The 15243-nt window shown below is 45.8% G+C and overlaps 1 protein-coding gene across 7 annotated transcripts in view; it reads left to right on the forward strand.

Moving 5' to 3' along the window:
• CENPT (centromere protein T) overlaps positions 1 to 15243 on the forward strand; it is a 1192572-nt gene that overhangs the window by 947912 nt on the left and 229417 nt on the right. For 5 of the 7 annotated variants that reach the window (XM_078671348.1, XM_078671349.1, XM_078671347.1 and 2 more), the window contains one exon: positions 193 to 420. The exons of 1 other annotated variant lie outside the window; for it this stretch is intronic. In XM_078671348.1, coding sequence (XP_078527474.1) covers positions 193 to 420 — 228 coding nt within the window. Of the gene's footprint in view, positions 1 to 192; positions 421 to 802; positions 936 to 15243 lie in introns of all 7 variants that reach the window. One more of the 7 variants, XR_013603874.1, reaches the window with a different exon arrangement.

A 15243-nucleotide genomic window follows, 5' to 3' on the forward strand; every position in this document is an offset into this window, starting at 1 on the left:
CTTTGCGGATCTTCTTTAGGATGCCATAACATGAGGCTGCCACATTATGTGCCTGTATATAAATCTCTTACGGGGTGACCCAGTATCCCTCAGAACATGGGCAGTATATTTTCAATATAAACAATGGTTCTGTCGGGTATGAACCTAGTTGCCTTAAATCCATCTCTTCTATATTATCACATTTGTGCGCAGGTTCTAGAGTCTCTTCCCCTGCTGTCCATGCAGTTTCTAGAAAAACAAGTCGCCAATCGGACACCATGTCCTCACGACAAAGTGAAAAAAGTGCCACCAAAGAAAGGACTCTGACTGCAGCTAACACACTCAAAGTGAAAGAGAGTTCGCATCCAATGCACAGCAGGGGTTGGACAGATGATGAAGAGGAAGACCATATGAAGAGTGTTGAAAAATCATTAAGTAGAGGTAAAACTAATTTTTTTAAGCTTATTCCCAATTTCTCTTCTATTTTGATTATTTTGTCCCTTGACTTCTCTGAGTAATTTACATTTCTGTCAGCCATTTGGCAGCTCTAACTAGGATCAATTGTCTGGGTTTGATTCTCCCATCACTAAGCTTGTCATCTTTTAATGGACTTTTAACAATTGCAAGAAAGTAAGTCTCCCATAAAAAACTTGGTGCTATGAGATAACTCGTTTTTCAGGCATATTTTTTGTCTCAGAATCCACAGTTCATGTTGGTTGCCTTATGAAAAATTGTGTATAATGGTGAGATTAATTATCGTGTGTATAATGTATTCAAAAAAGGTGGAAGACCAGCTCTTCTGTATTATCACATTTGTGTGCAGGTTCTCGAGTCTCTTCCCCTGCTGTCCATGCAGTGTCTAAAAGAACAAGTCGTCAGTCGGACACCATGTCCTCACGAGGAAGTGAAATAAGTGCATGGGGCCCCAAGATAAAGGGCATTCCCATGGTCCAGACGTGATAGAATGAGTGCCTGAACCATAATTTTCCTTGCCTGGAAGGAAAGGAGTGTGAGTACTTTGCGGATCTTCTTTAGGATGCCATAACAGGAGGCTGCCACATTATGTGCCTGTATATAAATCTCTTACGGGGTGACCCAGTATCCCTCAGAACATGGGCAGTATATTTTCAATATAAACAATGGTTCTGTCGGGTATGAACCTAGTTGCCTTAAATCCATCTCTTCGCCAGACACTGGCTTTGTCTCCCCTCCTACCGTGGCTACGGAGGAGGGGGCAGCCTATAATGTGGTGTTGACACGGGCAACCAAGGCCTTAACCCTTGAGCTCCCCGTCGCGGCCGTGAGAACTAACCTCCTCACTGAGGTCCTTAAACAGCAAGCAAGCTCTTCGGAGCCTCTGTTGCCGTTTAATGAGACCTTGTCTGACGTTCTTCTGGGCACTTGGTCCTGGCCCGCTACAGGTCCTCCTGTAGATAGGAACGTGGCCAGACGCAACCGCCCGGCTCCGGGCGACCCTTGCTTCCTGTCCACCCACCCCACCCCCGAGAGCCTGGTCATACAGGCCTCTAACTCCCAGACCGCATTCCCGACAGCTCCCCTCGATCGGGAATCCAAGAGGTTCGAACAATATGGCAAAAAGATGTTCTCCTCCCTGAGTTTGGGGTTGCGGTCAGTTAACACCGCGTGCCTCTTGGGCCGTTATACCCACTCTCTGTGGGACACGGTCGCGGACGTGCTGCCACAGTGTGGATACTGTTTTAAACAACAAGGGAACCCGCTGGGTAAGCAAGGACCAGGGGTAATAGTTTTATCAGACAACAAGGGTCCTTGACAATTTTCTATAAAAGACTTGGAATAATTATAGGCCACAATCTGCGCTATAATGAGGGTGTCCAGCCGGACCCTGTTTAATAATCAAATAAGAAACATAGAGGGAATTTAAAGCACATAAAATGACAGTGGGACACAATCCTGCATCCAGTACATATAACAACACATTTAAGACAAACCAATATTTACAAGGGAAGGGGATTACTCGGGCAATTATAGGAAATCTTGAGGCGCTAGTAGGTACACAGACATCAAAAATTAATCTAGCTGCGCTCATGTAGTGCAACACAAATGGGTCACACAGTGGAGAACTAGTGTATAACTACATCAACTGTCGACGGCGTTTCTATCCTATTAAAGATAAAGGATCATCATCAGGACTGACATTGTATTGCCTGAATTGCAAGCCTGTAATAAAATGGGGAAACAAGGATCATAAGAACAATTGTTTTAGATCCTTTCCTCAACCTATAAGAACATCCTTAAAGGATATCCATACCATGCTTAATGTGAATTACCTGTCACGCGTGAGTGAAGCGGACGTGTAATGTGACAGACGTTCATTAGACAAAAAATTGGTGCAAGTGGTGGAGACACTGTGGTTGTGACTCATGGACTGTGTGACAATTACGGGACTGAGCACGGGGGTCTGAAAATTTACCTGGACTCATGCAGGATGGTATAAGGCGGTTCAAGGCGGCTAGTGTCAGGAGAATCCTCCCAGTTGAAGGATCTGCGGGGTGAGGACAGGGAGTCCGTGCTGGATTGCCCTACTTAAACCGAAGGCCAAGAACCAGGGACATTATTGGCCGTACATACCTCTGCTAGGAGCGATTTCCGAATCCGGATAGTATCCGGATGGCGGGTTACCAGCCGGTAACCATGTGAGGGGCAATAATTGCGACACAGTGGTCGGTTCTGAGAGATGGAGTGGGTTTTCGGGATCCGGAAGATATCCGGATGGCGGGTAACAACCGATGCCTACGATGGGGACATACGGCCCGGTATTGGGGTTCAATCCGACACGCTTGTCGATTCTGTGAACAAAGGGTACTGGTTTAGGGACGGGATAAGGTTCAGATACCAGGGAAGGGCGTGAAGGTACTAGGAGAGGGACATACCTACAACATTTGATTGATTTGATTGAGCCTTCGCTCTTGCGGGGTGGCTTTTCAGAGCACTGCTCTGCCTCACCTGTCGATTTCTTCTATTTTTCATAATTTTTGCTCACTGTTCCCATATTCTCACAATTTTTATTTTGGTCATGGCTCTTCGTTCTGACGCGGAAAGGTTTCTCTGACGAAAACTGACGTCAGCGCGCCGGGAGGGGCATATATGGCTCCGCTGACGTCATGTCCGTGGACAACGTCAGGGCGGAGCCTGGTGGCGCTGCCCCCCCGGTGCGCAGAGGTGCAGCTGCGTAAGAATTTTCTCGATCCAATCTGACACCTAGGGATATTGTAAGTTAAGGAATCTGTGGCTAGACTATGTCTCTACCAGATACATCTTTACCAAAGGTAAGTAACTTGTTCGTTAACACGGCACTCACTGGCACAGTCACCGGGAGATCCTGTCAAGACCACAACAGGTTTGATCGGTGGGATGCCCGATTTCGAAAGCGAAACCGTTGCAAGGCTGAAATCTATCTCCTAGCTTCCATTACGACAACCCCCTTACCTCCACTTTGTTCCCCCAGTGTGACTACAGGAGGCTCCCCCTTGCAGGATCTATCCGATTCTTTTTAACTTGGTGGATGTAAGATACCTTCTAACTCCTTTTTCTCTAGCTCAGTTAACACCACTCTGAGCCCATGTATTCACTTAAATTTTAGGAAGTTTTGTGCTTATGAAATGATATGGCTGTTATATGCGTAATAATTATCTCTTCGTTCACAGCAAGACCCAATGAGTCCCACACTGTAATTACTGCAGCCCAGTAAATACCCACAGCTGGCTGAATATTTTGCGCATACTTGTGACCACGCAAGGTATTCGCTCACGTATAAATATGCATGCTATAATATCTACTCCCCATGGCGTGCAAAATTAAATCTACGTTCATCGCATGCCATGCCCTTGACAGGGTTATTTTCACCGATAATTTTGACTAGTGATATGCATCAGATCACAGCAAATGGCACACCTTGCAAGAAAGGACAGTCACGTGTTCCATGCAAAATAGTTTCTGTATGTTTTGTATATCCTTCATGTTGTATGTGTTTTTATGCACTACCTCTTGCAGTGTGCACCATCCACAGATGGTGGCACTGGAAAGGATGGTGCAGGTGGGGTCACTTTGGCACAAATTACTGATTTTTCATCCAGGAGGGACTGCTGGCGCTTGCCAAAAAATTTGCTATCTTGGTATTAAAGAATGTGTAATAGTTCAGGGTATTTAGATGCAGTCACTATTGTTGGGAAAGTATTTGTGTACTGACAAATGTTTGATATTAATTGAAAATTAACAAAAAAATGAATCTGCATATAGTTAAAGTATCCATCAGAAGGATCATTACCAAAGATCAGTAACTTTTTGGTTTGTTTCTGATCTATGCTAAAAACTATGAAAAGGAGTGCAGCTCAAACCAATCACCATTGTATTAGATTAGTGTAAACATTTAATCCACTACTTTAATCTGTTACATGGATTTATCTTGATTGTAATACAATATATATGTAAATGAATGTGATGTTCCTATTTTCAACACAATGTATCCTGCAATTTGAGCGCCCTGGTCAACAGAATCTGTTATGTCCAAATTCAGGGGATGTCCTGATATTTGCCTGAACGTTTGTGTAACTATGTCAATTGCAGGATTGCCTTTACATATATGAAACCATTATCTGCATATAACAGCAGTTTCATAGCTACCTCTTACCTTTTGATTGGATTAATCTCAAAACAACAAAATAAATATTTACGGTTCCATATATGTTGCATAAAGTGAAGGAGACCAAGCAGACATGCATGTTTCCCTCTCTATTTGGAGCCATTCAGAGTTGAGGCTGCTGTGGCTAATGTTTGCATGCAGTTATTAGTTTAAAAACTGAACTAATGCAACTAAACCACTACCAAAGTGAATTGAACACAGACTTTTCCAGGAGAATGCCCAAGAGACATGGACAGATGCCTTTTTCACATCTAATGGAACAATTGACATTTGTTCCTGGCTTACCTCAGCCAGAGCGCTTCTGTGCTTCGAAGCCTGGTATGTGAAGAGGCATTTTTCCTTGGCAAAGCCATGTTGCTGTGGCGTGCCAAGCCCATCAAGCACATTATCATCAGCCTTGCATAAATCTTGGAAAGGGGTTGGTAAGACTTTTTCTCCGAATGAGGCTTGTCTTTCTTTAAAAGTAGACAAGACAAATTGTCCTGTCCTGGAATGGTAAGAGCGATCGGACAGTTATTGGCCTCGTAACCTGTAGAAAGCACAGCACCACGACCTTTGAAAGAGTGGCATGCAATTATGTCTGTGAGCCATGTGGTCCCAGAGCTTTGCTTTTTGGGAGAGAGCTCATAGCCTCCTGATGTTAGTACGGGTAAGCTGTGATTCAATTCTACAACCTCCAAGGTTCGGAGAAGACAGTCCTATCCGCCTAGTATTTTGATAGCATTATTCCCCTCTGTTTCTGCATGCAAGTCAGTGGAAAATACCTGAAACATTTTAAGGTCTGAATCGGTTCATGAACGACAGAACCTTGTAAAATCTTGACTAATTTCATAATATTGCTGGTCATTCTTCTTTTTTGGTCATTGAGGTTTGAGATCTAAGGTATCTTAAATGTTTCTAGAATTACACCTCTACAGGCCTATTGGCCTTTGTATTTTAAACATGTTTGTTTGTCATTGCACTCCAAACTTGTGATTCCTTACCAAATAATGTTGCATAGACTTGATGAAGATCATAATCACCTTGATAAACGAGATTACAGTGGTGATTTTTGAATAGTAAAACCTGAGCTTGTAATTCAAAATCATGTTGTTACATCACTCTTCGGTTACGGTGAGAGGAATAGTAAGGCCTGTCATACCTCGCACATAAAAACAATTGCAGAAAAAATCTAAATAAGAACGTGTTCCTGTTAATACAAAGTTTCAAAGATGAAGTTGTACAGTAAAATAGAGTCCTGATACCATTGGAGAAATTAGTCAAATACCAGACTCCATGGAAGAGTGTATTTTGAAGGAGCACTGGGCAGACAGAAAGACTGGACCAAGGAAAAACCTGATCATACACTGTTGGTGATGTGGTGGAGAAAAATCTTAAGTCCCAGCATTATGGGTTTGTTTCTTTGCTGTACACTTTGATTTAATCTGCCTCTGTGTCTGCAGTTAATCATGTGAATCAGTAAATGTCTCGACCCACTACCAGGAGAACTTCCAACTCTGCCAGATTATCGTTAAAAATGTGGAGCATGCTAAGGGGAGTACACGTTGGGAGTACCAGGTTGATTTAGATCCTATTTAGCATTGCAGCTAAGATTCCTTTTTGAGAATGGACACATGGAAACGTGTTTTTTTTTACCAAGACAGTCCTGTAGAATCCAGGGGGATGTTCAAGATGCCAAAGGAAGATGCCCTATTTAAGGCATATATATTGCCCTTGGGACTACTCTCTTGATCAGTCATTGCACTGAAGTCTAGAAGCTCTTCACTACCATCCCCTTTCTGCTTACTTAGTAATTTGTGAGCACATATTTTCTGATGGACTTTTAACCACAGAGTCCTCACCTTGTGAATTCCTTATCTTGTGAATTTCCCCAGGTGGCAGACGGGATCTGGAAATTGAAAAAATGTGCGTCAGTTGGTGTAATCATCTGGCTCTAAGTCGATTCCATCCCGCCTCAAATGTGACATTGGGGTCTCTATGTATACGCCATTTCGAGGAGCTGACAACACTTTCTTTCTGCGACTTCCAATACGGAGCTAGAGGTGCTCTTTTGACAGCCCTTTTTCCCCCCAGGAAAAGCTCAAATGTTTACAAGTGTGCAGATATGGGCCCTACAACAACAGGTCTCAAGCCTAGTCTTAACTGCCACCAACATATGTCAGTGATAGACACCCACGTCGCCTGCCTCTCGGCACCTCACATGACTCTGAGTCATGTTCTTGCTGTAGGAAAATGAATTGCAAGGCCATTTCCGACCACAAAGTCAAGTTAGCCATCACCAAACTCCATTGGAATATGAGGTCGAAGGAATTTGGAGGATGTCGAAGGAATTTGGAGGATGAGGTCGAAAGAGTTGGAGGATGAGGTCGAAAGAGTTGGAGGATGAGGTCGAAGGATTGGAGGATGAGGTCGAAAGCACAGACATGCTCTCAATGCCACTTGGACAAGTGCATAAAATCAAGGTTTCAGTAAGTCAAAGATATACCACTAAAAGCACAAGAAGTCAAACCATGGGTCTTCTGTTACCCGTTACTCCCACCATTCGGAGTTGTTGGATGCACTGGGTACCTCCCGGCCGTGAAGCTGCTCTACAAAATTGACTCCAGCCGTGGTCCTGCTTGAATTTCCCCACGAGTGACCTGCACCCTGCTTGCATTTCCCCACGAGTGACCTGCAACAGTGGACAAACTTAGTCAACTCTGAGAGACTGCAGAGAAACTCTTTGGTACCCCACCAGTTCCTCTTGGAGCGCCCTCAGGCCACACGGATATGAAGTGGCTGCCTGTCTGGACCTCTTTGGCAGATCCAAACCCAATGCCAGCTGCTCCACTCTACCTCTGTCCGAGGCTGTCCCCATCTTTGAGTACGGCGTCAATGGCTCCAGCCTTGGTGTAACGTCTGACGCTGCCCTCAATACTGCGATCAATGGTACCAGCCCAAGCCTTAATGCCGGGACCGAATCTTTCGGATTCCAAAGCTCTGCCTCTATCCTCTTGACCACAGCACTACACACAATCCAACTCAGACATATCTCATCAATATGATGACAACAAGGTACTACAGGGATGATCTATATGAGGGAGTAAACATTTTTGAAGACCTTCAGGATGCTAGTGGTCTAGATACCTCACCAGACATTGGATTATCCTCTCCCAAACTTGGCCGTGCTACAGAAGACTCCACCTTCTTAGCCACTGTGATCAGGAGGGCGGTTGTGATCTTATATCTCACCCTATCCATGCAAAAAGTAAAAACAAATGTCCTCACTGAAGGTTCTGAAACTAGCTAAGACCAACCAAGGACCTCCATTGCCTTTTATTGAGACTCTCATTGACATCCTGGTGGGCGCTTCAACAAAACCAGGATCTTTCTCCCCAAGTGAATAGGCAAGTAGTAAGACGACACAGGCCTGCTCATGCTATTTGTTCATCCTCCTTCAGCACCACTGCCAGCTGCTCGAACCTCCAATGCTTCCCTATGACCCCACCTGAGCAAGAGTAAAAAATAATGGAAACATTTCCAAAACAAATTCCAGTCTTGCCTTAGGCCTGTAAAGACTTCATGCCTCCTAGGTAGGTACAAGCGCACGTTGTGGGACATGGTGGTGGCTATCTTGTCAGTTGTCTCTGAAGAGATCAGGCCTACCTTACATAGCCTTATTTCTGATGGCTAAGATGCAACAACATATACAATATGTTCAGGCCTGGAAACTAACTAACTGACTGCCTGTGTAGGGTTTTCTTCAGACATCCACCAGTCTCTAATAGACATCCTTGACAGTTCTGGGCTGTTTTGAGCGAAGGCTTACTATGCCTTGGAGAGATCTAAAGAGAGCACGCCACCGCTCACTCTTTAGACCTAGATCAGCCTGCTCAGCTGTTCTCCCCACACGTATTTACCTTTTGAGACTACGGTAGCGGTTTCCAGCAGAGGCAAGAACAGTATGTGCCTCATATTCCTTTTGACGGGGAGCAGAGCGACATCGTCTAGGCCCTCGGTGGCAAAGCCCTACCCAAACCATAAGTCTAGTCCCTGCAGCTGCTGCAAAACCACTTTATTTTTGTCCTTGGTGTTGCACACTGACCTTGTGGGAGGTTTTATGACCTATTACCTCCCCTGATGGCAGAGCATCACTTCAGACCAATGGTTGCTTCAGATCTTTGAACAAAGATGCTTCCTGCCCTTTCTGTCCAACTTCCAGACATGCCATTAATAATGCAGTGTCTCCTGAGGACTGCTAATCCATTTTCCGAAGAGACAGTCGAGCTCCCTTGGCCAAGGTAGCAATAGGGAGGGTGAAACAGTAGAAATATGGGCTTGTTGTAATTCCTGTTACTTTCTGGTGCCCAAAGAGAATGGAGGCCTTCACCCTATCCCAGATTTTCACCATCTCAACTTCTTCTGAAAGGACCGGTTCAAAATGCTCACACTGGTCCAAGTACTGTCTGACCTGGATCCAGGAGTCTGGATGGTAGTGCTGGATTTGCAGAAAGCAAGTTTTCTCATTCCCACCCTACAATTTCACAGGAGGTATCTCCAGTTTCAGGTAGGTCACAGCACTTTGTTCTCTGTGCTCCTTTTTGGCTTTACCAGTGCAGCCAGCGTGTTCACCAAGGTGAAGATGGTGGTTGCAGGCCATCCACGGAAGTTGCAAATACCAATCTTCCCATTCCTTCACTGGCTATTGAAGGCGGGCTAGCCTCAAGAAGTCTTTTGAGGCATCCATCTGCATCAATTACTCCAGGACATTGGGGTTATGATCCTGATGTTTCAACCTTTAACCTGGATCTCGGTGAGAGCATTTATTAGAGTAATAATAATGGCATCCTGCATGTGAACCACACTAGGATCACACATGCAGGTACTGCTGTGGGATCTGAAATCTCTGTGGGCTCTGCATCAAGTGCATCTATCAGTTCATCCAGGTGTCAAAGGAGACTGCGAAAGACCTGCAGTGGTGGCTGCTCAACCACTATTGCGCTGGCAGCAGACCCGTCTTTCCACTTCACCCAGAACTAATGTTGTGACAAATGCATTGTTGCTGGTTTGTGGAGGTCATCTGGGAGAGGGGTAGATTAGACGGTTCTGGTCTTTGGCGAAAGCTCGCCTCCACATCATCCTGCTGAAACTGCGAGTGATTCAATGGGCCCTGATGGAATTTCTCCCAACCATCAAAGGGGGAAAGGTGCAGGTCCTCACGGACCACACCACTGTGTGTGATATTGCAATGAGAAGGCAGAGTGGTGTTTCAAGTTCTGTACCTGGAAACCCCGTGTTTCTGGAAGTGGCTAAATTCTCAGGGCAACTTCCTGACTGCACTGCACCTGTCAAGCTCAATAAACATCTGGGCGGATGAACTGAGACAACAATGCCTTGCAGATCATAAATGGTTGCTACACCCAAAAGTGGCTCAGGCATCTTCCAACAACGGGGAGAATACTGGCTTGATGTATTTGCTAAAATAGACAACTCAAAATGTCCATAATTTTCCACGTTGGATTTCCCAAGGTAGTCCCCTCTGCAGACGCCTTCCTCCTACAGTGGGGGTCCGAACTCTTGTATGCCTTCGGCCCCTCCCTCTCCTGCACAGGGTATGAAAGAAAATCAAGAGAGAGTGAGCACAGGTCAAACTAGTGTATGAAAAGTGTGTAGCCTAAAAGTCTGGCAATGAGCATATGTCTTGCAATCCGACTGCCCCATCAAGAGTACCTCCTGTTGCAGCAGCAGGTCCAAGTCTTGCATTCGAACCTCCACAATCTACACCTCCATGTGTGGAAATTGAGCAGCGACAGTTGATGGCTTTTTATCCTCCTCATAAAATCGTTAGTTACCTTGGCAGGTATCCAACCAAATCGATTATGCAGGATGCTGGGTGAAGTTTGTTGCCGCCTGGTGCTCTTCCGAAAACAGACTATCCCTGAATGCGCAGTCATTGTATATTCTCCTGTTTGGATAGTCCGGCAAGGCCCTGCTATAGTTAACAGTTAAAGGTTATCTCTCTGCCTTTACTTTTAACTGACCAGCCATTTCTCTTCAAGTCACCTGTTGTGGTTATGTTTTTTGAAGGGGCTGGTCCATATGCAGGCCTCGAAAAATTATACTTGACCTGCAGACCAAACTGTAATGTACTCGACCCGTATACTGGTCTCAAATTGTGTGACCCTAGGCATATGTGTTATTTTAAGTAGTTGCCTTATTCATCATTGCCAGATATAAGAGCACCTTCAAATATGCAAGGTTTGCATTACTGCTGTGCAAAAAATCTTTTTTTTTTTTTTAAGTAGACAAAATGTTTGCTTCATGTATAAGAAGAATCTGCCACACATATAGGGTACACATGACCCCCCTGGCTTCCTTCTTGGTTCAGTAATACAATTGTTATCAGAGAGGGGGCAGTAACATTCCTCAATTTATGGTTAAAATACATTACTAAAGCATAATGTGGTAGTGCACTGTCATTTACAGACAGACTATTTTACATTGAAAAGCCCACAAACTTTCCCTCTAACGTACATTTTTCCTGATAAAACGATATAGCATACAAACAATGTTTGTAAAGTGGGTTTCAGCAAAAATAGTTATAATTTTCATATCAACAAGGAAAGGGTTCTGATTTGTTTTAATCCTATAAAAATCTTTTTTACCACACAGAAATACAAATACTAAAATATATTTTTTAATGTTTGTACAGTTTACTAGCTATTTCAATGTTGTGTTAGAAAAAAGCCTGACATCTAACAGCCTTTCATTTCACAGGCTTTGCATAGCACAATTGTCACACTGTTCACTTTACAAAATCACCTAACTTCACAGTCAGAGAAAGAAAAGTAAATGTACTAAGACAAACTGGCTTTTGACCTCTGCCTCTGAATGCCGAGCAAATGTGATAAGATAAAAATAACATTTAAAGGCACCTTTATTTCTCATTCACTTATTGAGTGAAAAGAACAGCTGTTGTCAGCTCGCCAGAACAGGAGAGTAAGCCCTAAAAATAGCTCATCCTGATGAAATCTTACTCGCCATAGCAAGTGGCGAGTAGCTGAAGGCAGAGCTTGTAGTGCAACCAGTTGTCGCTGTGGTACTGCGCAAACGCTAGTCCTATCCCACAGCTGCCACCAATGTTAGAAATGGGATTTCTAGTTGGATAGGGCTTGCGTCTAAGTCAGGCAGAAAGCAACACACTAGTCAGGGCAAGGGAGTTACATGCTGAAGATAACCCCTGCTCACCGTGACCCTTGGTAGCTTAGCACGAACAGTCCGGCTTATCCCAGAGGCACTGTTTAAAGTGTTTGCGTAACACACACAAAGCAGCAGCATCACACTAGGCACACCACAAAAGAAACTCCACACAAGGTTAAATAAAAAATTGCCTTTGTATTATAGAAAACACATTAGAATCATAATCACACAATATACACTGTACCAACTGGCACCAGGTAGAAATTCACAGGGGATTATATACATGACTGTGTCAATCAGGGCATGGTCAGAACCATTAGAAAGCACAAGTAGCAGGTATAAAACAACCAGTACTTACTGGTAAAATAATTAACTCAGCATTATCACAAGCAACATAAATGCATTATGTCTGCATCACTTTGGGCATAAACATCATAGCATGACATTTGGATTAGGCATCACCACATTATGCAATTGCATTAGGCATAAACACCTTGGAGCCTTGCGCCCTGTCAAAACCATAAAAATGACCCCATGCCAACTGGCCTTCCTCTGGGGCCCAAATGCCCTTTGTCCCAAAAGTCAGGGCTCTCGATTATAGGGCCTTCCAACTGGCCCTCCGGCTGCCTCGACAGCGAAAACACTCTGCACAATGCGCTGGGGGCGTGGGGTGTATCTCACCCCTTCCTTGATACTCAAATAAACATGCTCCGTTGTTGCAGCTGCCCACGCTCCTGCGGTGCAGCTGTGAAGACAACCACGTTCTGGCACTAACAGTGCCTAGGGAACCACTTTCAATGGGGCCCTTCTAATGCCGCTCTCGGAATCCCAATGCAATGCGGCCAAAACAAAGTCTGTACTGGCACCAAAAATTTGCAATTTCTGCCCCACTCGCAGGGACTGTAAAACTGCCAGGTGGCAACGTTGCACCTGCCCGGAATCAGCGATGTAGCTGTAAAGAACCAGTGCCTGATTTGAGCCCCACTCACCGAGGCTCTCCGTGGATGACTCCGTTCTCAGGCTGAACACAGGACTTCGGCATGGAGCCCGCGTGGCTTCGGACCCTCTCTGCGGTCTGCCTCTCTCTCTACCAGGCGTGGTGAGGCTGGAATGCGGCAGATGGAGCCTGCAAGGCTCAGACGCCTCTTGCTCCTTCCTTCGTCGCTGGGACACTCTCAGGCTTGCCCGCATGTCGGGCTCTCAACATTCATGGGAGCCCCGCCTACAAGCAGGCACAAGCTTGTCTGACTTCCTGCCACCTCGGGGACGATTGGCTACTCCTGCTGGCCCCGCCTGCAATCAGGCAGCTTGCCTGCCTTCCGGATCACCGCTCGTGGTGCGATGGCCAATTTCAGCAACGAAAAAGATGCGGGTGGGATCCTGCTCGGTTTCCCTAAAACGCTGGGCTCTCCCTGGCACACTGGAGCCCCGCTTGGAATGTGGCTACTCACGGAGCGATGGCTCCACTACTCCTGGGCCCTCAAAACAACTGGGTAGGCTCCCGTCCACAAGTAGGCTGCACGGGGGAATCCCCACGCCGGGTTTCGTTCAGAACACTCCTCTGCCCAGCGCTGCAGGGCTCCAACGCTCCCCTCGTTCTGGAGCAGCAGAGAGCAAGGTGCAGTGCTCACAAGGCACTAGAATCCCAGAGTTCAGAAAGCAAAGCTGGGCCCAGGCAGGCCAGCTCACAGGGCTCTCCAGCATAGGGCAGTCCCTCGTGGCGGTTCCTCCTGAGGCCCAGCAAGCACAAAGAGCACCCAAACAGTACCCACCAAAGCACACATTTCATGGGTTCACAGCCCCAGTATATATAGTACATTTTCCTTGGTTATTCCCTTGGCACAGGGCTTGGGGAACAAGCCTCAATTGGTTCTGGGGGGTGTTGAAGTACTCTGTTTACCAGACTTCCACCCTCCTTTGTCAGATGGGGGCTTGGTCCTCAGACACACCGCAGGGCGGGGGGCGGAGGCAGCATTCACCCAGGCTGGCACAGACCTCTTCAGGGTCAGAGACTACTCCGACCACTACTCCAAATGCAGATCTGCCCATTCAGCCTAGCGCTGACTCACCCTGCCCCCCCTGAAGCCACGCACCTCACCAGCCCCTGTCTCTCCAGAGCCAGACATGCAATATACATCAGACAGGCAGACACATAGTATACAGAAATGCCAACTACTAAAAGTGTCATTTCTAAAATAGTGATAATAAATCCACGTACACCATTGCGCAGCATTTATTATTACTATTCCAAACATACCAAACTTGACCACGCTGGCCCTCTCATATCCGGAATTACCATGAAACACTTATCAGAGAATCCTCAATGCATTCCTATAAGTGGGCAGCCTCAGAGCAGTGAGAAACCAAAATGGCTGTTTTCACTACCAGGACATGTCACACACTTAAGGTACATGTCCTACCTTTTACCTACAATGCACTCTGCCCATAGGGCTAGCTAGGGCCTACCTTAGGGGTGACTGACATGCAGTAAAAGGGGGGTCACAGAAGCGGCACGCACAGCGGCAGTAACACTGCACGCCCTGCAATGGCAGAGGCCTGAGACCGGTTTGAAAGGCTACTTTGGTGGGTGGTGCAAGCAGCGCTGCAAACCCACCAGTAGAATTTAATTTACTGGCCCCGGGTATATGAGATACCCCATTATTGGGGACTGACAGGTAAATTAAATGTGCCAAACAGGTATAGACCAATCTTACCATGTTTACCACAGAGTGCACACACATTTAAAACTGGACAGCAGTGCTAAAGTGCCCAGAGTCCTAAAACCACTAACACCAAGTCAGAAAAAAGACAAGGAGGAAGGCAAAAAAGTTCATGGATGACCCTGCAAAAGGGCCAAGTCCAACACCCCGCCAACTGTATTTCACATGCAACAGTGGTACCATAATTTGGTACCCTCCGACTTGATGTGCACTCCTTTTGAATCCAAGCTCAGCTGTTCTCTTTGCCTTCTTGTCATCAAGATAGCATTCATCATCGCCATAAATATAGCTCCGGTTAGTGAGCGAACTCCAGGCATTTACCGTCCCCCCCACCCCCCTCCCCTCATATACATCTTTCTTTGTGAACAGATTAGTTCTCTGGACTGAAGTGGCATTCCTGAACAAAGTAGTGAAGCCCATTCACTTTAGATCGGCCATCACCTTGCTGGCTTTAAATCCACCGCCTCATCCCTTCAAGGAGAAAGAACTGCTTCATTGTCTTGAATCTAAGTGGGCCCTTAGCTTCTGTGTCAATCATACCAGATACTACTGACAGGATAACCAACTTTTTGGTGCCCTGTGTCCGAGGGTGTGGAAAGAGTCATGCTAGTAACTAACATTGGCGCACAGGCTTGGTGCTTATATGCAGCTCCGCTACATCACTAGCACAATGAAACAAGGTAA

Source organism: Lissotriton helveticus, chromosome 12, assembly GCF_964261635.1.
Source record: "Lissotriton helveticus chromosome 12, aLisHel1.1, whole genome shotgun sequence".
Lineage (NCBI taxonomy): Eukaryota > Metazoa > Chordata > Amphibia > Caudata > Salamandridae > Lissotriton > Lissotriton helveticus.